Source organism: Cervus elaphus, chromosome 29 (genome assembly GCF_910594005.1).
Source record: "Cervus elaphus chromosome 29, mCerEla1.1, whole genome shotgun sequence".
Lineage (NCBI taxonomy): Eukaryota > Metazoa > Chordata > Mammalia > Artiodactyla > Cervidae > Cervus > Cervus elaphus.
In genome coordinates, this window is record NC_057843.1 from 42107239 (window position 1) to 42134393 (window position 27155).

At 43.6% G+C, this 27155-nt stretch overlaps 1 protein-coding gene across 2 annotated transcripts in view; it reads right to left on the bottom strand.

The window, feature by feature from the left end:
• Positions 1-17071, bottom strand: part of DMRT1 (doublesex and mab-3 related transcription factor 1) — a 93777-nt gene extending 76706 nt beyond the window's left edge. Inside the window, exons 1-2 of one of the 2 annotated variants that reach the window (XM_043891109.1) lie at positions 16554-17071; positions 12965-13148 (exon numbers count right to left, since the gene is read on the bottom strand). In XM_043891109.1, the coding sequence (XP_043747044.1) occupies positions 12965-13148; positions 16554-16877 (508 nt within the window). In that variant the 5' untranslated portion in view covers positions 16878-17071. The remainder of the gene's footprint in view (positions 1-12964; positions 13149-16553) is intronic. The other variant, XM_043891108.1, reaches the window with a different exon arrangement.
• Positions 17072-27155: the final 10084 nt, after the last annotated feature.

Consider the following 27155-nt stretch of genomic DNA (forward strand, 5'->3'; position numbering starts at 1 on the left):
TGTCAGAATCATGTCCTTGGGACTCCTCTTCCCTCCCCGGCCAGGTCTGTACCAACGTGCCTGCTTCTTCATTCGACAGGCAGGGTCCAAGGTCTGAATCATATTACTTCTGTCCAAACTGAGAGCAGCAGCAAGACAGAGGAGGTGCTCTACCTGCCTTGCTGAAGGTAACTTCCTTCTACTCAAGTCCTGGGTAACGGTGTGGTTCTCCAACACTCCCTGCTCCCTTTAAAAAGGGTGAGAGATGGCTAACACTAAAGACATGTGTCAGTACAACTAAGAAGACAAAAAGAAAAAAGCAAAGCCAAGAAAAGAAGGGGAACGCTTACTCACACTTCACTGTGTGAGCGTTAAGATGGATGCGTCTCAGAGACTCCGGGTTGCTGGTGTATGGGCTGGGCTGGAGGAACTGTGAGGGTTTATATACGCCTCACCCAGAGACACAATTGGCATGCCAGCTCATGGAGCTAGGTTTTTGAAGGAAAACACACACACACACACACGAAACAGTTTATGGCTATAGGGTGGATCATATCCGGCCTCATTCCTCTGCTCCTCATTGTAGTATCTGAAACTTGGGTTTGATGGCCTGTTTCTGTACTCTGTCGTGGTTTACAAAGTTTTACATTAAAATCTTAGTTGAGCACCACACTGATTCTGTGAGATAAACTGGGAGGCATTATTATTAATATTTTATCTATTTCACAAATGAGAAAACAGACTACTCTGAGAAATAAATGAACTGCTCAAAATCACAAAAGGCTGCGTAACAGGCAAGTCTTTGGGCCCGAGATCTTACATTCTTTCAACAACATAGAGCTTCCTCCCCAGGTATCAACATAGTTATCCAGATAAAAGCAAAACTGTTTCCAGGTATCTTCATCTTGAAGACCTTTGTTCAAGCCTCTACTACCACATACCATTCTCTTAGAGGGAAATCTGGCACTAACAGACTGGTTAATCTGTTAACTAATCTGGAAATTGGTAAATAACAATTAGCCCTCACCCTGGGGGAAGCACAACCCCGAACATATATCAATCAAATAAGCAGTAAAATCATTTTGAAAGAGTCTATGGGTAACATGGACTCTAATTTCATGTAACATTGGTAAGGATAAGATTAGACTCCAGCAGCCTGGATTATCTGACCAGACAAGTGTATCCCATTCCGCAGTCATGGCTGTGCTGACTTACTATACACCAGACAGTAATACTGGAATCTGTAGACCACAGCTCCAGACATGAATGTAAAATGGTTTAATCACTGGACCCCTTAGCTTAACTTGAGCTCTGCCCATGGTTACACTGAAATGTGGGTATTAACAGAAGTTGGAAGAGTGTGAAGAACATGTCAAGCGCATCTGCTCCACCATAGGGACATTTCTATTTGTCTCTGGTCTGCTGATGGGGAACCAGACGAGCCACAGACTCCTCCACTTGTCCAGAGTGCAGTGACCAGGGCCAGTCCTCCGGCTCCTGGCCTCTTCGGTCTGCCCCCAGCCGTCTCAGCTAGTCTTCTGGCTTGAAATACCAAATAGTGTGTGTGGGAGGAGGGATTGCAACTGATTTCATGAAGGGCCAATTCCATAATAAATGAGGAACTCTCAGATAAGAAATTCAATACAGAAATGGACAAAGGACACATAGATGGCTCACAGAAAAAAATACAAATGATCTTGTAACATATGGAAAAATGTTCAGTCTCAGTAACAAAGGAAAGGGGAAATATAAACTATATCAACTATATTCGTTTTCTATTGCTGTGTGACAAACTGCCTCAAATTTAGCAGCTTAAAACAATGCAAATGCATTATTCTTACAGTTTTCTGGCCCCATAGTCTGACCCAGGTCTCTCCAGGCTGAAATCAAGGTGTTAACAGGTCTGTATTTGTTTCTGTACACACCAGGGAAGGATCCCTAACCCTGTTGAGTCAGAATGCTGGAAGAATTCAGTTCCCTGTGGTTGTGGGACTGAAGTCCTGTTTTCTACCCTGGCTGTCAGCTAAGGGCTGTCCCAAGATTCCAGAGAACTCCTTAAATCTTTGCCAGCAACAGTGGTCAAGTCTTTTCCTGACTTTGAAACTTCCTGGCATCTTCTGTTGTGGCATCTCTGGTGCAGCCAGGAAAGGTTCTCCACTTTCAAGGATTCAGGCATTAGAATGGGCCCACGTGGAATCTTGGGGTCACCACCCCACTTGCAGACCCATGAATTAATCACATCTGCAAAGTCCCTTTTGCTCTGAAGGTAACATCTTTACCAGCCCCTGGGACAGAGGTGAGGACCTCTCTGGGGGGCCATTATTCTTCTGACCACCCCACGTGCACCAAACTTTCAGACTAGTAAAACCCCATAGAACCTAGCACCGCCAATGCCATGGCAGCTTCTCTCTGGAGGGAGTGCTGCGGGCGACATCTACCAAAATTAGATGTAAACTTGCCCTCAAAACAGTCCTCCTGTCATTTCTTTCCGGCTCCACTGTCACCACCCTGGTGCAAGCGGCACCCCTTTGCCTGGGTAACTGCACAGTCTTCGTGTGCTCCCCCTTCAAACTACACTCCGCACGGCAGCAGAGACCTCTGCAGAGAGTAAACCAGATCACAGCACTCACGGCTGCAACACTCCAATGACTTCCCATGGCACTCACCATAAAATCCCAACTCCTCCTGTGGCCTCCAAGGGCTGGCGAGTTGTGGCCCCCGGCTACATCGCCCTGGCTCTCAGCACTGAGCACACCAGCCTGCATCCCCTCTAGGAGCCGCCTCACCCTGCAGTGCCTCCTGCCTGGAGGGCTCCTCCTCCGAACCTTGACCACAGCGGCTCACGGTCACTCAGGAGGAGCTCAGATTTAATCTCCTTCGGGGGGCCCTAACCACCCTGTCAATGCCATGACCCCTGCAGACACATGTATCCCATCACTCTGTCTGTCTCCACAGTGCTCATACTTTCTGAAAGCATCTTGCTCACTCACTGGTGTACTTGTTTATCCACTGTCTCCCCTGCTAGACGTGCAAGATCCCCAAGAGACAGATGTTTTAGGCACTGATGTATACCCCGGGCCTAGAAAAGGGTCTGACCCAATGCAGTCACATAATGAATATTTGTTGAATAAATGAAAAATGAAACAGGTGGAAGAAAGGGAAAAAGGGAGGGAAGGACTCTGGACTAAACAGTCGACTTATCAGCAAAGATGAATTCAACTCAGTTTAGCAAACATTCACTAGTGTTAGATGAATCCAATCTGCTTCCCAGAATTACTGCATATACTGTATTTTGGATAAATCCTCAACTGAAGGACCAGAGTAAAGGGTGATGTAAAAATAGGGAGTAGCTTTATAAATGCTGAAATCAATACCAAGTCAGCTGGGAGCATACACTGGACTGAGCTGACTCTGGGTGTCTGAAGCATATTTGAGAACTCTCACTGCCAATAAACATCAGAAAATATGCTATTACTTGAATACTGAATTGGCACTTCCTTCTGACAACAAACCAGCTACTTATAGCTTATTTTAAGAGTTTATTATGCATTTTTTTCTGAAAAGTATGCTCAGTGGTATTGTACACTAAGACAGAATGTGATTGTAAACTCCACCAACAGACATAAGAGACCAGAGGAGAATGCGTTTGAAATACAATTTGGTTCAGCAAATTTGGTCATCACATTGAAATTTTTTTATAAGTTGAAAAGTCACCTTTAGATTGAGACAGAAATTCAGACACACACTTACAGAGTTGCTTGGGACCATTGCCAAAGGAACCATGACTAGTCAAGAACCAGTGAGACAGCAGCCAGAGCCCTCAGGGGCCCACGGGCTTCACAGCACTTCACAGAGCATTTCTAGGCTGAGTCCAGATCACCTTGCAGAGGTACAGAATTCACAGTATCGCGCATCAGGCCTTACTCTAGGTCCCCTTCCCTACTGGCCTCAGCCCTCTGAGAAACTTTCCTAGAGTTTAAAAGTCTTCATTACCCCCAGAGGCACAGATTAGACTGGTGTATGGACTTCCCCGGTGGCTCAGCTGGTAAAGAATCCACCTGCAATCCAGGAGACCCCGGTTCGATCCCTGGGTTGGGAAGATCCCTTGGAGGAGGGCATGGCAACCCACTCCAGTATTCTCGCCTGGAAAATCCCCATGGACAGAGGAGCCTGGCGGGCTACAACCCATGGGATTGCAAACAGTCGGACACAACTGAGCAACTAAGCGTAGCATATGAACAGGGACAGAAGTCAGCAATAAAGCAAAAACTGCAGACCTGGGAGAAGGGAGAAAGGAAAGAATAGATGTTGACAAGATAAAAGCAATCATCTCATATGAGTCTACAGGTGATTCCAAAGGCCAAGAAAGCCAAGCTAACAAAAGAGGCTGTGTTCAGCAAAAAGGCCATGAGAGAGAGAACACGGGGCTCTCACTCTGAAGATTTAGACTTTCAGTTTGGGAAGATAAATCCTAGAGAAGGATGGTGAGGATGGCTGCACAACAATGTGAATGCACTTAATGCCACTGAACTGTACACTTAAAAACGGTTAAAATGGTTAATGTTATGTATATTTTGCCACAATAAAATCTTTCAAAAATAAATTAGCTAGTAAAACAATAGATGAGACAGAAAGGCATTCACAAGATCCAAAGAGCAGTATGTGGCTGAAGGGGTGGTCAATGGACAGGATCCCTGAACCAGCAAATAACCAGGAACCCAAGAGTCAAGGACTCGGGGGGACACTGTGGAGCAGACAGGAGAAACAGCTGACACAGACGAGCTTTCTGACATTCCAAAAGTCTCCTATGGGAGCAAATGCAAGGCTGCACTGCCCTACAGCAATACCTTGCGTTACCACCTATGAAAGTTTTCCAACGCTATCAACAGCTATGACAACCTATGAACGACCCTCTTCTCATTGCTAACGTGCAGAACAGCTCTCTGTTCTCCCCAGCTCTCAGTTTCTCTTCTGCTTTCCACAGGAGTGATGGCAATCTACCACTTTTAGAAACCCAAAGATAAAAATTATTCTTGCAAAAAAAAAAATTATTCTTGCTAAGTTTCTAGGGCAATAGAATTCCCTCTCCCTTGTTCTGGGGAAATGCTTGTCACCCAAGGTCTAGAAAGTTGCTTAAACCCTTCAGAAACAAACCAGTGTTTCTATCAGCCGATAATACAACAAAGAAAACCTGTCACTGGGTTCTTCTGTGGTTTAATTCCTCAAACACTATTCCTTTCACTATAAAATATATGTGATAATGAGGGAAAAGAGGAAATTTTTTAAAGGCAATATTAACATATTATTATTTCTAGTGATAATAAGATGCAATCCCAGAGAATCCTCCATGATTTAAACTTCTGGTCACCAAAGACCCATTGACCGGGTTTTGTATCTTTATAGTTTCTGCCAGGATGAAGGCATGCTACCTTTTCATTTTAAAAAACTTTAGCATGAATTTTCTGAAGCTCTCACACACTGCTGGTGGGAATGTAGTAAAACAGTGCAGCCTCTTTGGAAAACACTCTGACAATCCCTCAAAAGGTTAAACATAGTGTTACTGTGTGTGTGTGTGTGCTAAGTCACTTCAGTCGTGTCTGACTCTTTGTGACCCTATGGACTGTAGCCTGACAGGCTCCTCTGTCCATGGGATTCTCCAGGCAAGAATAATGGAGTGGGTTGCCATTTCCTCCTCCAGGGGATCTTCCCGACCCAGGGACAGAACCCACTTCTCTTATGTATCCTGCACTGGCAGGCAGATTCTTTACCACTAGCACCACTTGGGAAGTGTTACCATATGCCTCAGAAAATTGTGCTCTTTTGAATATACTCAAGAGAATGAAATATATATTAATACAAAACTGACACCAAAATGTTATGGAAGCATTGCTCATAATAGCCAAAAAGCGTAAGCAACCCGAAAGTCCATCATCTGATGAATTAAAAAACTCACCATATCCATACAGCGGAGTATTACTGAGTTTTTAAAAAGGAATAATAAATAATAATACAGGCCACAATAGGGGTAAATCTTGCAAACATCAGGCTAAGTGAAAAAAGTCACCTATGACCCCAGTGTAGGAGCAGATGGAGATGACTACTAATGGGTAGAGTTTCTTTTAGGAGATGAAAATGCTCCACAATTAGATTACAGGGATGGTTGCACAGCTCTGTGAATTTACTAAAGAAAAAAGAACCGAATTTTACACTTTAAACAGACAAAGTGTACAGAATATGAATTATGCCTTAGGCTGTTAAACTAATTTGAATTTTTAGGCATTTAAAAAATCAGAAACACTTAAAAATATCACCAAAATCGCAGATTGATCAGTGATTTTACTCTGTATCTGTAGGTGGGTTCATCACTAACACAGTGCTTTAAAACAAAATTTCAAATTTAACTGTCATTATTAATTTATTCAGCAAAACTTTACTAACCATGTACTACAAAGCCAGGTACTGTACTATGCACATATGTTACATGATGAATAAAATGCAATCCCTGCCCTTAAGATTACACTTTCACAATGGAGACAGAAGTGCAAACCAGTCACACGCTTCTTTTGACTTTTACATATGCTATTATAAAACTAATTTGTTAAAAAATAAAAAAAAAACTAATTTGTTTTTGTACAGCACAGGAAAATATAGTCATTATTTTGCAATAACTTTAAATGGAGTATGATCTATTAAAATATTGAATCACTATGTTGTACACCTGAAACTAGTAATATTGTTAAGTCAACTATAGTTCAATTAAAACTAATTTATAACTTTAAACCCTGTATTTACTTTTTTAATGGCTCCAAATTTTCATTCTAGCCAAGGTAGACCAGTAGGCTACTTCCTATATATTTATTTTGTTGTCAATTTCTTTATAGAAATACTGTCTACGTAGAATTTCTATCAGGTCAATTAACTGCTATATTTGACATGTAAATAGAGATTGCCCTTAGAATGAATAAAATTGATTGAGATGCTATTTAAAACACTAGGCTATCAAAATGATCAGTACAATTAATCTTAAGGGTTTTCTTTCATTCAAGCCTCCTATTCTTACTTCAGTTTAAGGAGATTCATTTCATTAAACATCCTGGAAATTTCTTTGACTCTGAAAATAAAATTGGGGAATACTTTTATCTGAAGGCCTTTTTAAACCCAATTTCCACATCTTCCATTCTACTTGAAATTGAGCTCTGTCTAAAATCAAATAGAGCTCATCTCATGTAAGTGGACAGAATCCTAGAAATATTTGCTCTCAAGCTAATTTGGGTAAAATGCTTCTTTCTGTGCAACATGGAAAAGTGTGAAGATAAAAACTGAAATAGTTTAAATAACTCCATAGAAGACTTTTAGAGCAGCAAAACTGCTTGGTGTGATACTATAATAATGGACACACACCATCATTTATTCACAGAATGTACAACACCAAAAGTTAACCCTACTGTACACTATGGACTCTCGGTGATGGTGGCATGTCTGTGTCGGTCATCAGTCATGACAAATGTACTTCTGGTGGGGGATGCTGATAATGGGGGCACTGTCTATGTGTGGGGGCAGGGGATCTATGGGCAATCTCCATACCGTCCTCTAAATTTTGTTGTAAATCTGTAACTTCTCTAATGAATAAAGTTTGTTTTTAAAGAAACTTAAATAACTCAACATCTTTAATTGTTAGTTCATGAGTCCTTTCTCACTGGCAAAAACCTGCATGGGGACATTATTCCATTTTAAAACTACCACACTGCATGTTTGTACAGCATCTGAGCCCTTAGAAAGTACACAACCAGGAAGGCCTGTGCTGCCTACCGAATGAGTTCTTTCTCTGTGCTGAAGTGGAATTACTCCTAGCTAAGGAAGAGCAGTGAAGGAGGGTGTCCCGTCATTATCAGACGCAGACCTGGCTGACCTAACAGGGGAAAGGTGAGTGAAAGCCACAGGTCACAGGCGCTGGGCAGTGGGGGAAGGCCTGACATGCAGGAGGTGGCTCCATATGGGGGAGTGTGAATGCGAGTGTGTGTGCAAGCCCGGGGTGCTCCAGAAGGGAGGACCCCAGGAGATAACATTCAGGTTCTCACTTACAAAGGACACGTGTGCCAAACCAAATTCTCCACAATGCAGCCCTTCATCTGACAGCTCTGCACAGAAGAGCCGAGAATTATGGAGACTGTAGCATAAGCTCTAGGTAAAGTGGCTTTCTACTTGCTGCACAGGAGGCTAAGGAAAAGCAAAATACAGTATGAAATAAAACAGGAAGGAGCCCACATGTCAAAGAAGGGGAATGCTTATAAGATTTTTGTTCAAGTCAGCTGATAACTTTCAAAATATGTATATTAACATATATTATGCTCATGAGATTTTTTTCAAGTCAGTTGAACTTTATATATATATATATATAAACTTTATATATAAAGTTGATAGCTTTATATATATAAATGTGTGTGTGTGTATGTATATATACAGCTAAAATTTAAAAAGTAAAACCACAGAAATAATGCTGAAGTTGTTATTAACTCATGGTCATTTATAACCAAAATTGCTCACCTTTTTTTCTGGATACCTCCAAAATGGCTGGGAAGAAATCATTTGTTAATTGATAGTACACCTATTAGCATATCTGATCCTGTTAACATACAAGATAGCAAGGAACAGTGCATTTCTTCAAAATGTTCTTCCTTCACCATGTTACCCACAATCATAGAATCTTCTATATCCATTGTTGGAGGAATCATCCGGCAGTGTTTTGATCTAGCTTAGCCAATCTTCAGCTAAGGATCGCAGAGACTGTGCTAAGTTAACTTACTCAGAGGGATCAGCTCTCCAATAGATGAAACGACAATTCAGCAAATTCAATTTCTTTCACAGTGGCCTCAGGATTCAGCCAATAATCTTGGCAATAATTCTTGGGCACTTTCAGGAGCCAAAAGGAGATAACTAAGAAGCCTCAAGGACATAAACATCTACTGGATTTCACTAAGCCACTGGCCTTGCAGACACTCAACATTACGTATTAGAAAGAGAAAGTGAGCAACTTGCCCCCTCGTGGGAGCCAGTTGGAGGGCTGCACTGTTCCATGACAACTACAACTTTCACCTTTCACAAAATAACTGCAAACCCTAGCCTTCCACATTGATATAACGGAATACCAGGCCATTAAAAAATGCCATGGTTTTAAATAAAAAAAAGAAAAAAAACTACACCAAGTGGGAGCAATATACTCCTGCTCTATTAAATATATACATTATATATATACATATACACACGAAGACAATAAACAGACAAATAAAGCTTACACATGTAATTCTGGGGTAACAGAAGATCCACAAGTTGGGGATTGGAACGTAGTCGAGTGTGTTTTTGTACTTGATAAATGTTTACCAACTCCTGCATAAAGTTAAATGCTATTTTAAAGAAATTCTTACCTCTAGAGATGTAATACTAGTTACATGTTTGTCAGTAGCATACTGGGGTAGGAAGTGGGACACCCCACGTGCTACATAAAACTTAAGGAACATCCTTCAACCTGTCTCATCTGCTTCACTCTCTCTCTCCCCCTCTCTTCCCCCTTCCCTCCCTCCCTTCACTGCCTTGTCTCTCTCTATATATACAGTTTAATTCTACTGGCATTTCTGTTTTTCTCTTGCTCACGTTCCAGTTCAGAAGTTCACAATCCCAACTCAAGGGCTTTGGTGAAAGTCCTGTGAGTGATGATGGATGAGGCTCCTGCCATGCCGGGATGAGCTAGGCTGGTTTGGGAGGGCCCGTCTTCCCAGACGGGCAGACTCCTGCCCTCAGCTGAGCCCGGGGCACCACACACCACTGGCTTCCACACACCCTCCCTTGGAGCGTTGGTTCAAGACTCTGAAATGACTCCAAGGTCCATCAGCTCCAGGAGCGAAGAAGGGAATCTGGTCACATCCTCCTTGACCCTGAACCTTCTGTCATGCTCCTCTGCTGCTTGTATTTGTAACTTTCCCTATCACTGCTCTGAAATGCCCTGCAAGAACTTCTTGGTCATTGTGAACTCCATCTAGCCTGAAATCCTTCAAGGCTTCACCATGTTGGGGTGTAAAATCAAACTCTGATGCCCCTTTCCATGAAGTGCAATGTGGGATACAGCAGGGAAAGCCAAGTTCACCCCTGGTTCCCAGCGAAATGCCCAGGACTGATGCTGATCCATCACAGGCCTGTCCCTTTGTCTCTCCCCGTGAACACCACTGGCTGCAGCTTTCTGTGCCAGCCAAGAATGGTGCTGCCTCTGACATGCTTCGATTTGCCCATAAGCTCTAAATCCCGCCTGAGGATTAAACTATAAACTCTAATCACAACTGTCCGTTTTCCAAGAAAACACAGCAACTATTCCCACAGCCTCCCTTCACAGGCAGGTGGCAAATCCGTGGACTCTGAGATGGGACAGACCTGGACTGAATCCCAGCTCAACTCAGCTTTATTCTGGGGCAGTTTCCTTACCACCGGTTTCCCTTATCTGCAAATAGGAATAATAATTCCTACTTCATAAGATGTTTCTGAACATCAAATGAGCTACTCCCTCTCTACTCCTCGGGCACCCCCACCACCATCCCCGTATCAGACCTCCAGCTGAATCCACCAGGTCTGCCCTGACCCGATATTATCTTCTGGTAATTAGATACAGCTTAAAATCCCAAAGTGCGAGAATCGTATTTCTGATAGATATACCCCTTCCTTCTCATGAAAAGTAAAGTTCTGAAACTGCTATAAATGTATTTTATGCACGACCAAGCTAAAACAAGAAAATAATACCATTCCCTTTGTTAGCTAGAGATTCTGTAGCCCCAGGCACACACCCAGGGACAGGGACGCAGACACACCTACCTGCAGCAGGTAATGTAACTGTCTCTCACCTGTCTTCTTTGGTGCCCTCTAATCTTCTTCTTTATAATAATCAAGACTCTGAGGATCTTAAAAAGCCTCAAAGAGCTCATCCCTCATTTTTGGGAAGAGGAAACAAGACCACCAGAGAGCTTAAGTGACTTGTCCAAAGCTTCACAGCTAGTTAATGACAACCAGGCAGCTGACAACTTTAGCCCAGTGATTAAGCACAGCAAACTAACTCATGAAAGGTTTACTTAAAAGTTACTCTAAGGTTACATTTCATGGAGCCTTAGAAGGCTCAACATTCTATGAATCTCAGCGTGTATGTTTAGTATGAAATATATGTCTTTATATTTGCCAATGGGATGTCACAGATCCTAGTTTGGGGAGTTTCTTAGAGCCCCTGTATTCTAGACCAATTGCCATTAAATGGAACTTAGTGAGAAATGGAAGCGCACACTATCCAATATGGCCGGCTTTAGCTACATATGTGCCTGTTGAACATCTGAAATATGAGTAGCGCAACTGAGGAACTAACTGTTTAAAATTTTTAATTTTCACTGTTGTAAAATACATGCAACATAAAAACAAATATCTCAACCACCTTTAAGAGCACAGTTCAGTGACACCAACTACATTCATGATGTATTGCGACCATCACCATCATCCATCTCCATGGCTCTTCCCATCTCCTAAAACTGAAACCCTACACTCATTAACAACAACCTTCTATTCCCCTTTCTCCCCAGCCTATGACAACCACCAATCCACCTTCTGTCTCTATATTTTGACTACTTCAAGTATATAAATGGAATCATACAGTATTTGTCTTTTTGTGACTGGTTTATTTCACCCAGTATAACGTCCTCAAGGTTCATCCGTGCTGTAGCATGTGTCAAAATTTCCTGCCTTTTCAGGCTAAATAGCTGTGTTTTTTTTTACCACATTTTGCTCTTCCATTCATCTGTGAGTGGACACCTGAGGTGCTTCCACATCTTAGCTATTATGCATAACGCTGCTATAAACATGGATGTAGAAATACCTCTTTAAGATGCTGTTTTCAATTCTTTTCAGTATGCATTCAGAAGTGGACTTGCTGGATCATGTGATAATTCTATTTTTAACTTCTGAGAAACCACCATACTGTTTTCCATACCAGCTGTACCGTTTTACAGTCCTACCAACTGTGCACAAAAGTTCCAATTTTTCCACATCTTCACCAATATTGTTATTTTCTGGTTTTTTGATGGTAAGCATCCTAACTGGTGTGAGGTGGTATCTCACTATAGTTTCGATTTGCATTTCCCTAATGACTAATTCTATCAAGCAACTTTCCGTGAGCTATCTACCACTTGTATATCTTCTCTGGATAAAAGTTTTAATTTTACTTCATTGTAATTAAACTTAAGTAGCCCAATGAGGCTAGGGGCTTCCATGTTGGACAGTACAGCTCTAGAGCACCATGATTCTCGAGGTCATTTACACATCCAGTGCAGTAAGCACTGTGAGATTTGGAGGTAGACGGATCAGTTCAGATACTTTCTGGTTTGACAGATGTAGCTAGTCACTAAAACTTTTTATACCTCAATTTTCCAAAGTATAAAATAGAATTAACACCTCCTTCTTCTAAGAATGAAATGAATTAGCATACATCTATAGCCCCTGATATAATCTTAGCGCATGACATGCCTTGCCTCAATTCCAGTGTCCACTGAAACTCAGAACCTACAATCTGGTTTTTTTAGATATGCTCCCCAAGTGGATTGCAATCCTTCCCAGAGAAAGGACTTTTAGCTTTAGGAAACAAGGATCTTTGGCTCCCACCAGGAGGATCCCGTGAATGAAAGGGCTGACTGAGATGAATTCTGGACTAACTTCTCTGGCATTCTGTGATTTTTGACTCTGTCCAGATTCAGCCTTGGCAAAAAAACAACAGGAAAGTGAAGCTGTCTAACTTCTGGTTCTAGAATTCGGGCCCACCTTCTTTGTGAGGCAGCCAAAACAGACCTTCAGAGGGAGGATCTTTTCAGAAACTCTCTAAGCTCTGCATGTGCTTTGGGGCTCAGAACCATCCCAATTCTCTGTCTTTGTGGCCACACCCTTCCTCCCTCCAGCTGGCCCACAGGCTTACCTGAAGGTGCCGTGGTGGGGGTGCTGGCCGGTGGCGGCTGCGAGGAGCTGCTGCTCTCAGTCATCAGGCAGGGGTTGCTGCCGCTATTCTCTCTCTTGACAACCAGCTCAGCCGAGCTGGGCAGCGGGATGGGGTGACTGATCCCCAATTCCTCTTCCTGGGCCTGCTGCCGTCTCAGGGCCACCTGGAAGCACAGGGCAATGGGTCACCCTCCAGCACCCCAGAATCACTCCTACAGCTTTGCCAAAGCCACTAAAGCCCCACCCATCCCAAACAGCTCCATCCATTACCTCCAGGGTAATGGATGGTCTGAAAATCCCTCATTTCTTTTTTTTTTTTCCCCTCATTTCTTTTCATAGCCTCCCAGGTAACTCTGATGTGCAGCCAAAGCTGAAAAATGGTTGAGAATCAGAGGTCCTTTAGAACTTTGAGTGAGTGCTCAAAAACTTTTCAATAAACAAATGTGTATGTAGACTAGGAGGAAAGATTGGATGAGAAAGAGCTGCAGAGTCAGCAGAGGAATTCGACGTGAAGAGCAGAAGTCAGCACTGACAGATTAGGAAGGAAGGAGACTGGGATCACTTCCACAAATACGTAAAAGGCCTCTGTTTTAGGAACCACGAGCAGACCAGCGAGATACAGTAAGATTAGGTTAGATTAGATTAGACCCCAAGGTGCTCACTGTTTAAAAGGAGAGACAGGAAGCAAGCATGCAACTACAACTCAAGACAAACCGTGCACCACCACAGGACAGGCACAAAAGGGCTCTAAGCGCAACGATGGGCAGAGGTGGTACTGGAACAGGGCGGTGAAGAGCAGCAGGAGAGAAGCCTGACAGGCAAGGATGAAGAGGCAGAACTCCCCGCACCATGGGAGCAGGGTAGACTATGGAGGGAGGGGCTGCTCAGGAAACCCACAGAGCCCTGTTCTGTGGGGTGGGGGGATCACGGAGGGAAGGAACGGGGGCAAGGGGGCTGCAGTATGGTGTTGAAGTCCCTGGAAAAAGAGGTGGAGGTGGAGATGGAGAGAAAGGAGAGAAAAGGAGAAAGCAGGTGTGATATTCCCCAGTGGGGGCTGGAAAGGACCCTAAGACACTCCTCATGGTCCCTCTTCTTTTAAATAACAGGGAAAGGTTGAAAAGTTGTGTCCAAAAAAAAAAAATTGTATTTTTGTTTACAACTAACAAAAAAAAAATGGTGGACTTTCTGTTGAAACTGACCACTGGTGATAATGGAACAAGAAAGGGAAGCACCTGTACCTCAGAGGCTGAAATACAAGCCAAAAAGTTGACATCAAAATGGTGAACCAGAAGCATAACTACAATTTACAGGCTGTTTTAGGAAAACTGTAGTCTAAATTTAGAAAGATGATTAACTTGGAAGTAATTTTACTCCTAACAAGAGGAGTCTTCAACACTTTGAAAAAAAATCTTTGAATAATCAGTAAGATTAAATAATTAAGTTTAATTCTTGAATTTTCTATTATTAACCAACAGAATATTAGAAACAGAAATATTAGAATATCAGAAACAGAATATTTAGACACAGAATATTAAGGATTTGACCACAAATGTTTAAAAGAATACCCATGGACTTGTGAAGTATGTCAATGCAACAAAAAAGTGCACTTCAGGCCCTGGTTTACACAAATCCCACATATGCACACAACATACAGACTATTATATAGTCCATAAACTAAAAACACTTTTACAAAGACCTCTCCAGGGCTCTTAGGAAATACTATTTAAATAGGGAAGGTGAGGCAATTGATTTAAAATGCAATTATTTTAGGGTCTTATTTAAGATCAATTTCAAGCTATTTTATAATGACTAAAAATGGCTGTTACATGGTTGTTTAAAGGATTTCACTCAGCACAGCACAAACCTTCTGGTGTAGAAAATATTGGAGTTTTATACTATTAAAATAATTTTGAGTTCCTTTCGTTTTTAAGATAGTGAACAGCCTCCTTACAAATTAGCACTCCTACTAATACAGCTTATTCAAACTTAATGGCCCTACTTGGATGCATATTTTTCTTACATTTTGAGAAAAATCCCCCTCCCAAGCATACTCTCCACACTAAACATTAAAGCCAGCAGCTAAATATTCAGAAAAAAATTTCTACCTACAAAAACAATTAAATGTCATAGGTTTTTTTTTTTTCCAGCAAGTTCACTGCGATGCATTTAAATGCTATATTCAGAATATTCTTTTCATCCACTATAGATTAAGCTAAAAACCAATAAAGAAATCAAGTAAAACAACCTGTATTTCCATGACTACCCTCAGTCTGTGAAGACCGAATCTAACTATTTTAAAACTTTTTTTTAAAAAAATGGGTGTATATAAAAAGTATAATCTCTAAGAATGTGAAGTCCTGTTCAAGGCTCTTACTGATATTATTTTCAGTGGAGGATATTTACCCGTTCCTAACCAAAAGGAGCAAGTCGTTAGTAAACATTTCTTTGTAAAATTTCATTGTAAATAACCTGTTTTAAAAGGATGGAACAACTTTTAGCTGGAAAGAATTTGTATTATTCTCTTCTAAAAATTCTTTTAGGATACCAACGACTTTATTTCTGTTAAGGTACAAAAGTACTGCCCTGCTTGGGACGCTTTTAAAAAAACCCACACACCAGGAACAGCAGACAAAACCTCAAATGCTTGCATTTTCTCCTCTCCGTGGACGTTTAAAATTCTTAAAGTGTGTTTTAAAACACACTCAAAGTAACCTGTACTTGAATATCTTCGGGCGAGACAGCAAACTTGAAAGCGCAAATGAAATTTCTCTAGTGCTCAAAATGGCTGAGCCAGGATGCGCCGCGGCGGATACGAAAAAGAGCGCCAAGAGCATAGCCGGGACCACGCCGCGCCGGCGTCCGTTACGGAGACTTTTCCAGAAAAGCAAAGTCTCCCGCCGCGACGCTTTATCCCCAGAAGCTGCGGCCGGCCGGGTCTCTGCTTCCCCCGAACCCAGCACCCTGAGAAGGCACCGTCCAACACACCCCCCACAATTATAAGGGCACCTCCCTGCTCGGGGCGGAGTCAGGGACCCGAGGGGGAAAGCCCCCCAACTCTGCTCAGAGGGAGGTCGGATGCCCACGGCTCCCCGAAGGGGCGAACACCACAACTCGCTGCTGGAGGCGGAGTCAGAAATCCCGGGGACCCTTTCCCCAGCAGCGCGAACCCCGCCACTCCCTGCTGGAGGATGAGTTTAGGGATCCCGGGGACTCCCAAGCAGAGCGAACCCTGCAACTCTCAGCTAGCTCTGAAAGAGGAAGTCAAGACAGCCAGAGGATCCCCGAAGGGGCGAACCCCACAATTCCCGCTGGGTCTAGGATCCAGAGCTTCGGGAGCCGAGTGAACCCCGCACCTCCCCGGCTCCGCCTGCGGCATCGGAGACGAGTCCAGGCCCTCGGAGCGCGGCGTCCGCGGGTGACTAGGACCCCCGGCCCCGAGTGCGCAGTGGCTGTCGGCAAGAACCGCCACCTTCCTTCCGAACCCGCGCCCCACGTGGCGCCCCCGGAACCCGAGGGGCTTTACTCGAAAAATTCGGGGCTGAAGCCCGGTTCCGGACGCCCGCACTCACCTGCGCGGCCATCACGCGTTGTCTCTCTGCGATCAGGTTGCATTTCTTGCACTGGCAGTCCCGCCACATGCAGAAACGCTTGTGGCCCTTGAGCGGCGACGCGTAGCCGTGGTTGCGGCACCGAGCGCACTTGGGCAGCCGCGGAGACTTCTTGCCCGAGACGGCGCCCGCGCCCGACGCTCCGGGGCCGGAGCCGCCGCCGCCGCCGCCGCCAGCGGTCCCGGGCGGCGCCCCGGCCGCTTTGCCGAAGCCCCCGGGCTTGCCCTGCGGTGGTGCCCCCGGGGTGTGCGGGGCCTCCGACGGTGCGGCATCATCGTTGGGCATGGTGCCCCAAGGAGTAGCGCAGGCTCTCTGGTAGCTGCAAGGGGCGCACCCGGCCGACGACGAGGCTGGCGAGGAGGCGGCGCAGGACGCGTACGTTCTGCAGCGGGAGGTGCAGCTGGACTGGCGAGGTCTGGACTCGCAACGCCCAGAGAGGTGGGGGGTTGTGCCCTCTTTTTACGCGCGCGCGCGCGCGCGGCACAGAACTTTTAGATACTTTTCAGAACGTTCCCGGGACTGCCTGGGCGGGAGAGAGCGCTAGGGAGGGCCGTCACGCCCACCACCCCCCAATTCTCGCCACTGTGTTCCCTCTGCGTGCAAGCTTGCAGAGGCTGCAAACACCGAGGGCACTGCTGGAGGGCTGCTGTGAGCGCACACCTGGAGCAGAGGCGCTCCCCGGGGCGCCCGGGCAGGCTGCCAGAACACGCTCCACGAGGGAGCTGGGCTCCAGCTCAGCAAGGTAGCTGTGCAGGCTGATGGGAGGAGGTGCAGACCCCGCTCTGGGATCCTCCCGCTCCCTTCCCCCCAGTGACGCCCTTCTGCAAGTTCCATAGGACGGACTTTGGCAGAGGCCAGCTCAGAAAGCAGTTTCTTCCTCATTTAAGATAAGTCTGAGGCTGAAGGCCTGAACAAAGAGAAGCCTCTGCCCTTATATCAGCAAATAAAACCCACGGTGGGAGAGTGGGTCCATGCGCACCCCAGATTGGACCTGTTCTCCAGTTGCCTCTTCCTGCACCTGTGTTCACTTGCTCAAGAGATTTCCACCTGCTGGCTGCATATGACTTTAAAATCTAGAGTTCTAGTCCTTACTTTTCTCTTCAGTGGCTTACAGCTTCTTGCCTTTGAAGCAGCTTCACTTAGGATCTGCAGGCACTGGAAATTCCGTCTTTTAATAACCTCTGTTGGGGTTGCGGGGAACAGAGATGAACACATTTATCAAAATTCATTCCACACTTAAGATCTGTGCATTTTAATTATACCTCCAAATCCTCTTACAGCCTTCCCCTCACTGCCACTCCCCACCATTCCTGTCTTCTCTCTGCACTTGCACAGCAAATCCAACCCATTCTTCCTGCACACCCAAGTGTCCCTCTCAGGCCAGCCCTCCTCATGTCTGAATCTCTGCAGTAGCATCTAGCTGGTCTCACTGTTTCTTAGTCTTCCAGTATATTCCATATTCCATGCACACAGCAGTTGGCTCCTGAAATGGTTTTGTATTGTTTTCCACATGAAAAAAGAAGCTAAGGACCCGAGGCTGCATCTTAAAGGACTTTGAAAGATCTCCCTCTGCATTTTTCAGCCTCATATATTGAGTAGTTTACCTGTCAGCTTAGAGGAGCTTTTTGTTGATTTTTACGCACCCTTTTTGTTCATTGCCATGTCTCTAACCTTGGGATGGCCATTGTCCAGTCAGGGGTTGGGGTGGGGGTTGGGGGCTGCCCTTATATCTCTCCCCTGCTTGCCTTGCTTCTTCCCAGTGTTAGTACTCTAGTTCCAAATTCTTGGCCCTAACAGTAGGAGTTAGGTCCCCAAAGGATCCTGCCATCCCACTTGACTTCTCATCAAAATGTTTGTCTATTGACCCTCTCTTTTAGCAGATTAGGCTTCCCTGATAGCTCAGTTGGTAAAGAATCTGCCTATAATGCAGGAGACCCCCCGTTAGATTCCTGGGTCGGGAAGATCCCCTGGAGAAGGGATGGGTTACCCACTCCAGTATTCTTGGGCTTCCCTTGTGGCTCAGCTGCAAGAATCTGCCTGCAATGTGGGAAACCTGGGTTTGATCCCTGGGTTGGGAAGGTCCTCTGGAGAAGGGAAAGGCTACCCACTCCAGTATTCTGTCCTGGAGAATTCCATGGACTATATAGTCCATGGGGTCGCAAGGCGTTGGACTCGACTAAGCAACTTTCACTTTTTAGCAGATTAGCATTTTCAGCCCTGAGCTCTGAAATCTAGCCTGCCTTTCCCATTCTTATTCTGAGGCCCCTCTCACAGGCTCTTTCCCTCAGCCTGGATTTTCTCCATTAGTTTCCTCACTCTGAAAATTATTTCCTAAAGAAGCATCTAGCTTTACACGATACCTCATATCCTACCCATCAAGCCAGCAAAACTTTACTTAGGACAGGGGCCAGGATGCAACCATTCGTCTCAATCTGGAGTTTGTTAAATGATAACCACTATTTTGTTCAGGAATATCCATCAGACTTTCATTAAAACACACATACCAATTACTGTTATCTACTATTTACTTTTCTTTTTCCATATTTCCATTTTAATACATTACCCAAAGCTGCATCACTCTCAAGGCCAAGTCCAGTTCCAGAGAATGAAGTCAATGCCAGAAGCAGCAGCTGTCAAATCCCAAATTACAGGGGAACACATGTTTCTTTTTTTTTTTTTTTCACATGTTTCTTACGAGCATCCCCTCACTAGAGTCTGTGGTGGAGGGACTTAAGCCTCCTACAGGAAATTTGGGGCTAGGAAACTGTGTGACCAAGATATTAAACATAAAATGTTGTGATGAAGTTAATAACCTAATAAAGTTTCTATTCACAAACCACAGAGAAGGTACCAGACACAAGACAATACAAAAGGAAAATGGGAAGACCTCAAGGATGAACAGAGTTGTCCTGAATATTTTGAATAGTTTGGCCCTGTTGTCTCCTTTCTTCCCTCTCTTCTTTCCAAAACAAAACTCTGAAGTATAATGGTGCAGATCTGTACCGACCTGCAGATTTACTGAGGTGCAGATTTACTAAGGTAGAAAGACGTCCAGGGCATGCTGATAAGTGGGAGGAAGAAGGGAGTTCAATTCTAAAACATGGCAGGGTTAGGCAAAGACTTCTTAGATATGATGCCAAAAGCACAAGCAATGAAAGAAAAAAATTGATAAATTGACTTCATCAAAATTCAAAGCCTTTGTGATTCTAAAGATATCATTAAGAAAGTGAAAATATAGGACATATCTGATGAATGACTTGTACCTAGAATACATAAAGAACTTTTGTGATATAATAATAAAAAGATAAACCAACTGAAGAATGGGCAAATTTTTGAATGGATATTTCACCAAAGAAAATATTTGAATGACCAATAAGCACATGGAAAGATGTATGATATCATTAGTCATTAGGAAAATGCAAATCAAAACAATGAGATATCACGTCACACCCACTAGGATGGCTATAATCAAAAACATAGACAGTAGCAAATATTGGCTAGGATGTGGAGAAACTAGAATTCTCATGTATGGCTAGTAGCAATGCAAAATGGCACAACAATTTTGGAAAATTTTACCAAAAGACCCAACAGTTTCATTCCTAAATATCTTACCACAGAGAAATGAAAAAATGTCCATACAAAGACTTGTATGTGAATATCATAGCAGCATTATTCATTTGAAACAATCCAAATGTCCACTAACAGGTGACTGAATAAAAAACTGGTATATTCACACAATGGAATATCATTCAGTCATCAAAAAGGATGGTGTGTACTGACACATGCTACAGTAAGGATGAACTTTGAGAACATTATGATAAATAAAAGAACCCAAATTCTTTTGTATGTCCCCAATTATACAAACTGTCCAGAACAGGCAAATCAATACAGAAAGAGCAGCAGTTCCAAAGCTGGAGTGGGAATAAAGAGTAAGTACCAATGTGTATAAGGAATCTTTGGGGAGGTGATACAATGGTCTAAAATTGGATCATGATAATGGTTGCAAAACCCTGTAAATTTACTAAAATAGTTGTATGGTTAAAACAAGAGAATTAAAAAAAAAAAACAAGAGAATTTTATGGTTTATATATTATACTTCAATGAAGCTATTTAAAATTTTAACTAAAAAAAAAAACTCAGGATGTACAATATGGTTCCATTTCTGCAATAGGACCCAATGTGTATTAATATCTGCTTTAGTAGTTTATTTAATTCTCCATGAGTTATAGGACTATGGGTGATAGTCTCCTTATACTTTGTGTGTTTCTTTGAGAGCAGACCCATGTTCTGGTGTCCTCCCTCCTGTCTCTTCCCTTGTAGCCAGGTGATAAGAAATGACATCTGAGCTTGGGCCTTGCAGACTCTGTCAGCCCTGTGGTCAACCCCAGATCACCAGCATTCTTAGCATTAGAATTTGGAACCCAAGCTGGTCTCACAATGAATTATTATATGTTTTGTTTTCCAGTTATCACAGTTCTATAATACATCTACTTTGTTTATTATCTGATTTTTTTAAAAACAGGCATTACTGTCACCATCAGAAACAATACATTATTTTCTTGGTGAGGCAGTATAGCATCATATTAAATGTTTGGCTTTGAATACCAACTATGTGATACTAGGCAAGTTTCTTAACCACTCTGTGACTCAGTCAGCTCATCTGTAAAAGGAGAGTAATACTAACAACTACCTCAAAGGATTTTTAGGCTTAACTAAGTTAATACTCACAATGTGCTTAGAAGAGCATGTAGCACACAGTAATATGTATGCCATTACTATTATCATTCACATATTTGAAATTTTAAAAGAGTAGTGAAAAAGCACATGGATATAGCCTTCACTTACTAGAATAACTTAGGAGGAAGAGAAGCTGTATTAGAAAACACCAATGATAAATTTCATCTAGTTTGCACTGTGTCCACGCAAAGTTTTTGCCCCAGTTCTTGGTACAACAGCTCACAGGGAAAATTCTCTGTGATGCTTCTAACTATATATACAAAGAAAGACAAAATATTCAGCTAAAGGGTCTGCATGTGTGGAGCCTGGCCTCACGAGTCAGCTGACCTTAACAAATGATCTGGTACCTGGGGCTGGTCTGAGCAGGAGGCATCAAGGGGGAAGTGAGATTCCTGGGGCTTGGGGCATTTCATGAAGGAGAACCCTGTGTGAGAGGGAAGGCTGAACAGGACTTGAGTAGGCACAAAGGTAAAAAAAAAAAAAAAAAAGATATTCTAGGTCGCGGGAACCAGGGCTAGATGGCAGGGCTCTGGGAGTAAGTTGTGGGTTGGCGGAGAGGGCACAGACACGCCAGTCTGGAACAGTGGAGTCAAGCTAGAGCCCAGTGGGAGATAAGGCTGGAAAGATAATATGGCACCTTGCCTGCCAGGGAGGAATTTGGCTTCTATCCTATAGGCAAATGGAGAATGATGGAGGTTTTTGTCCTTGAGGTGTCTGAAGAATGAAAATGGTGGGTCTGCCAATCTCTGTGTGATTTGAACAAGCCACTAAGGTCTCTGAGCCTTCCTTGTATAATTATGAGGAGATGACAGTTTCATAGGGATCCAAGCTATTAGAAGATGCTTGGAACCATGTCTGCCACACAGAAGATACTGGATCATTGCTCATAGCTGATTCTAACTGCAGTTTGGATTGGAGGAGAGGAGAAATCTGAAAGCAGATAATACTGGCAGGGACCTAGTTGTTCAGAAAGATGGCTGTGCCTGAGGCTACAACAGTGAAACCTCATTACCATCAATCCTCCTCTATGCATTCAGTTCCCACCAACATCAACAGAGATGGATAACAGCAGTCAGAATCCTGGAAAGGGTGGGTGGGACAAACGAATGCAGGCCTTGCAGTCAGGTTGCCTGGGTAGAGCCCCAACTTTTCCACTTACCAGCTGTGTGCCTGTAGGCAAGTCACTTGCCATCTCTGTGCCTTCCTTTCTTCATCTGGAAATTGCAAATAAGCTGAGAAGTCTTGTAAAGCTGCAATGAGTGATGTATGTAAAGGGTTTCGGTGAGTGCCTGCGAGAGAATAAGCACCATCTAAGTGTGAACCATTGTTGATTTGGAATTCTCTGGGAGGAATTTTGAAGCATACATAGAAGATGAGGGGAAAAAAAAAAAAAAGAAGATGAGGGGAACAAGGAGAAAGGTATTAGGATCCCGGCAGTTTGCTATTTCCTCTCAAGAAAGCTGTTCCCAACAAGGTCAGTAACTAGGAGCTCAGCCCAGAACCTGGAAATAAGTGACAGGGCCTCTGAATAGCAAATATCTGTCACAAAGCATACGATCCTCACACGATCAGAGTATCTGGAGCCAGTCTCGGGCTCTTAGGAAGACAATAAGGGGACACTTCAAAAGCAGCATGTGGGCAGAACAACAGGGGTTAGAGCTGATGGGAGGGAGGAGACAGCACAGCCATAGGGAGGGAAGGCTGGTCTGTGTTCCTCAGGATGGAGGTCTACTGCCTGCAGTTGACCCTGGGAATATTACTGCTTAATGACTATATAGTGATTGATTTTCACAAGTAATGCTCAGTGAGTTATCAATAAAGATTAAATCATGTTCAGTTCCTTACCCTCTGTTTAATAAGAGTAAAAATAGTTTTCCCCAATAAAAATAGTTAAAATGTAAGTTTTGACATTTAAATAAGAAAGCTTAAGTTATTTAGAAAATCACTGAACATGTACAAGTGAAATGAAGTGATCTAGAGTGATTTATCAATAGTAGCACAGAAATATATAAATGAATATAATTACTTGTTTTGTCATTTTATAGTTAAAGGCGGTTTTCAAATAATTTGTGTCAGTAATTGCTGTGATTGTTCATTGTTGTTCAGTCGCTCAGTCATGTCTTACTCTTTGCGACCCCATGGACTGCAGCACGCCAGGCTTCCCCTGTCCTTCACTATCTCCCAGAGTTTGCTCAAACTCCTGTCCATTGAGTCTATGATGCCATCCAATCACCTCATCCTCTGTCACTGCCTTCTCCTCCTGCCCTCAATCTTTCCAAGCATCGCTCTTCTCCAATGAGTTGGCCCTTCACATCAGGTGGCCACAATATTGCAGTTCCAGCTTCAGCCTCAGTCCTTGCAAGAATATTCACGGTTGATTTCCTTTAGGATCGACTGGTTCAATCTTGCTGTCCAAGGGACTCTCAAGAATCTTCTCTAGCACCACAATTCAAAAACATCAATTGTTTGGCACTCAGCCTTCTTTATGGTCCAAGTCTCACATCCGTACATGACAACTGGAAAAACCATAGCTTTGACTATACAGACCTTTCTCTGCAGAGTGATGTCTCTGCTTTACAATATGCTATCTGAGTTAGTCATAGCTTTTCTTCCAAGAAGCAAGCCTCTTTTAATTTCATGGCTGCAGTCACCATCACAATGATTTTGGAGCCTAAGAAAACAAAATCTGTCACTGTTTCTATTGCTTCCCCATCTATTTGCCATGAAGTGATGGGACCGGATGCCATGATCTTAGTTTTCTGAATGTTGAGTTTTGAGTCAGCTTTCTCACTCTCGTCTTTCACCTTCATCAAGAGGGTCTTTAGTTTCTTTTGCTTTCTGCCATTAGATATCATCTGTATATCTGTGTGTTAGTTGCTCATCGTGTCTGACTCTTTGTTACCTTATGGACTGTAGCCCAAAATCCAGGCTCCTCTGTCCATGGAATTTTCCAGGCAAGAATACTGGAGCAGGTTGCTATTTCCTTCTCCAGGGGATCTTCCCAACCCAGGGATTGAACGTGGGTTTCCCGAATTACAGGCATATTCTTTAGATAGTGAAGGACAGGGAAAGCCTGGCGTGCTGCAGTCCATGGGGTCGCAAAGAGCGACTGAACAACAATGAACACAACAATGAACAATCACAGCAATTACTGACACAAATTATTTGAAAACCGCCTTTAACTATAAAATGACAAAACAAATAATTATATTCATTTATATATTTCTCCAGTATTCTTGCCTGGATACTGCTACTACTGATAAAGACTGCTTCCAGTTGGTAATATGGTTATTGCTAGAGTTGGCTGCTGTGACCTGAAGGGCCAAAACACCCTTAACCAACCATGAAGTCAGGAACACTTTAAGAACATGTGTCTGGTGCCAGGAAAACAAGACAAAGCAGTGAAATATACCATCATAGGAAGCATCAGTAAAAATTCAGTTCAAGAGATGTCTCCAGTTACTGCAGGATCCATTTCCAATTGAGAGGTGACATTAAGAGTTTAGAAGAGAGTGGGGAGGGTGGATTCCTGGAAGAAGCAAGCTTTCAGGAGAGCAGTATTTGGATTAATGAACCAAATCATGAAAGGGTGGTAAACTGATATAAACTATAAGTAAATCTCCCAAGGGAGGGCTGGGACTGTCTCAAGATGGGGACACTCTTGCAGCCTTGACTCTGTCCTTAAGGGTTCATGCCTGGAATGCTCATCTCCTCCATCCCTAACATTCCTCCCTGCCCTATGCTGTCCTTGGTGAAAGCATTCCTCCTGCTTTCCACAGTTCCGAAGCCCAAATGAAGCCCTTCTTTGCTTCCAGGAAACTTACTGAGAGGAGGCTGGAGCATTTTTATTTATTATTACTTACAAACCCCAATAAAAGCTGGGAAAAATAAGGAAATGATCAGAGTGCCAACCTACACGCTCTGGCTTGTGAAATGTAATCACTTATTTCTTTTTCTGAACACCCCAAGGAAAAGGATCCTTGTCTGGGGTCCTCCCAGTAGGTTTGCCTCAAGTTATGTGTGCCATCTTGCATTTTTACACCGCTGGGAGGGACCCTGGGCCCAAGCTAGAAGTCTCCGCACCCATTTCACACCCCATTTCCTGTCCGGAAAACCCTGGGGCTTCCCCAGTGATTGGCAGGCATTGTCAGTGCTCTCCCGTACACGTGGTGAGCTCAAAAGGATCTCCACGTGGTAATGTGCAAACTCTTGGCTGACCCTGCAGGAAGGGGGTGGGGGGAGCACGTGGTAGAGGGTGGGATGGCTATTCTTGTACCTAGAGAGTACTGTTGGACCTCTATGTGTGGGTTTCACAGCCGGGTATTCGAAGGGCCTCCTGTATTCACTGGACTGCATCATTTTATATAAGGGACTTGAGCATCCTTGGATATTGGTATCTGCAGGGGCTCCTGAAACCAATGCCCTGGGGATACTTCCCCAAGTTCCCCAGTTGTACGATTTACTCTTTGAAGTAGGGGTGCCAGATAAAATACACATAGAACATCTTACATTAAAAAAGATTATTCTTTGTTTATCTGAAATTTAATTTTTTTTTTCTGAAATTTAAATTTAACTAGATGCTTTGTATTTTAATTTGCTAAAAATGGTTACCTTAATTTTATGGGTCCTTGGAAACACCATTTCCCCAAATTCTCTTAGAAGTAGAAAGAAAAACCTTTGCACCAGAAGTCCTCCAGCTAACAGGCATGAAGGCCAAATTCAGCTGACCATGTATTTTTGTATGGTCTGTAAGCTAACAATGGGTTTTACATTTTTTAAGGGTTAAAAATAAATGGAAAAAAAAATTTAAAAAAATGGAAAGGCAAAAGTACAATTTTTGCGACATGTGAAATTTGCATGACATACAAATTTCAGTGTCCATAAATAAAGTTTTATTGGAGCACATCTACTCCCAGTGTTGTGATGTGCTATTAACGATTCCTGCCCGTATCTTTTAGAACAGAACGAGTGATTTGTTAGAAACAGGGAAAGAAAAGATGGAGTCACAGCGGCCCGTGTGGCGCCCATCTTGATTGTTTGTAAATGTCTGATGTCAGACTTGGAATCTGTAATTTAGAATAAACTGTGAAATTAGGTAGGTAAGTTGTTTTGAAAGGTCCGCGGAAAGACTTCGGGTTCAGACTGTGCACTTTGCTGGGGTGTAATGCTACCCCCTGGGGGCGGTACCTCACTGGAGATGGGGTCAAAGTGCACTCGCTGGGAGGAGTCTCCTCCGAGTGCAAGTCCTGCGGACTCTGCCCGCTTTGGGAGCTTCCCGTGCGGCTCGCGGAGCCCAAGCTGATTATTCAGAGAGCCGGCCCCCGCGCTCCTTGCTGAACCGCAGGCGAGGTATGCCTGCCTGGAGGACGCCTCCCTGCCCTCGCCACTCCTCGGGGCTGTTCGTGAACTCCTTTATTCTCTTTAATATTGGGTGTGATTAATTTGAATATACTGAGTACAATAAACCAAGCAGTTCGAGCTTTTTCTGCAATTGGCTCCGGTCGTGTTTTGTGACCTCGCAGTCCCCGGGCTCTTACCTGTCTCGCTGCTTTGCCTGGAGGCACCGGTCCTTTCTGCACTGTTTGTAGCTGCCCTGCCGTTGGAGACAGAAGGGCAGGGGTTGCCCCAGAGGCCATAAGGCTCAGGAGCCCTAAAATAGTTTCTGTATGGTCCTTTACCTAAAAAGAATGTGGAAAACAAATTTATGGTTACCAAAGGGGAAGGGGAGGAGGAGGACTAAATTATGAGTATGGGATTAACAGATACACACCACTATATATAAAATAAACAACAAGAATTTACTGTATAGCACAGGGAGCTATATTC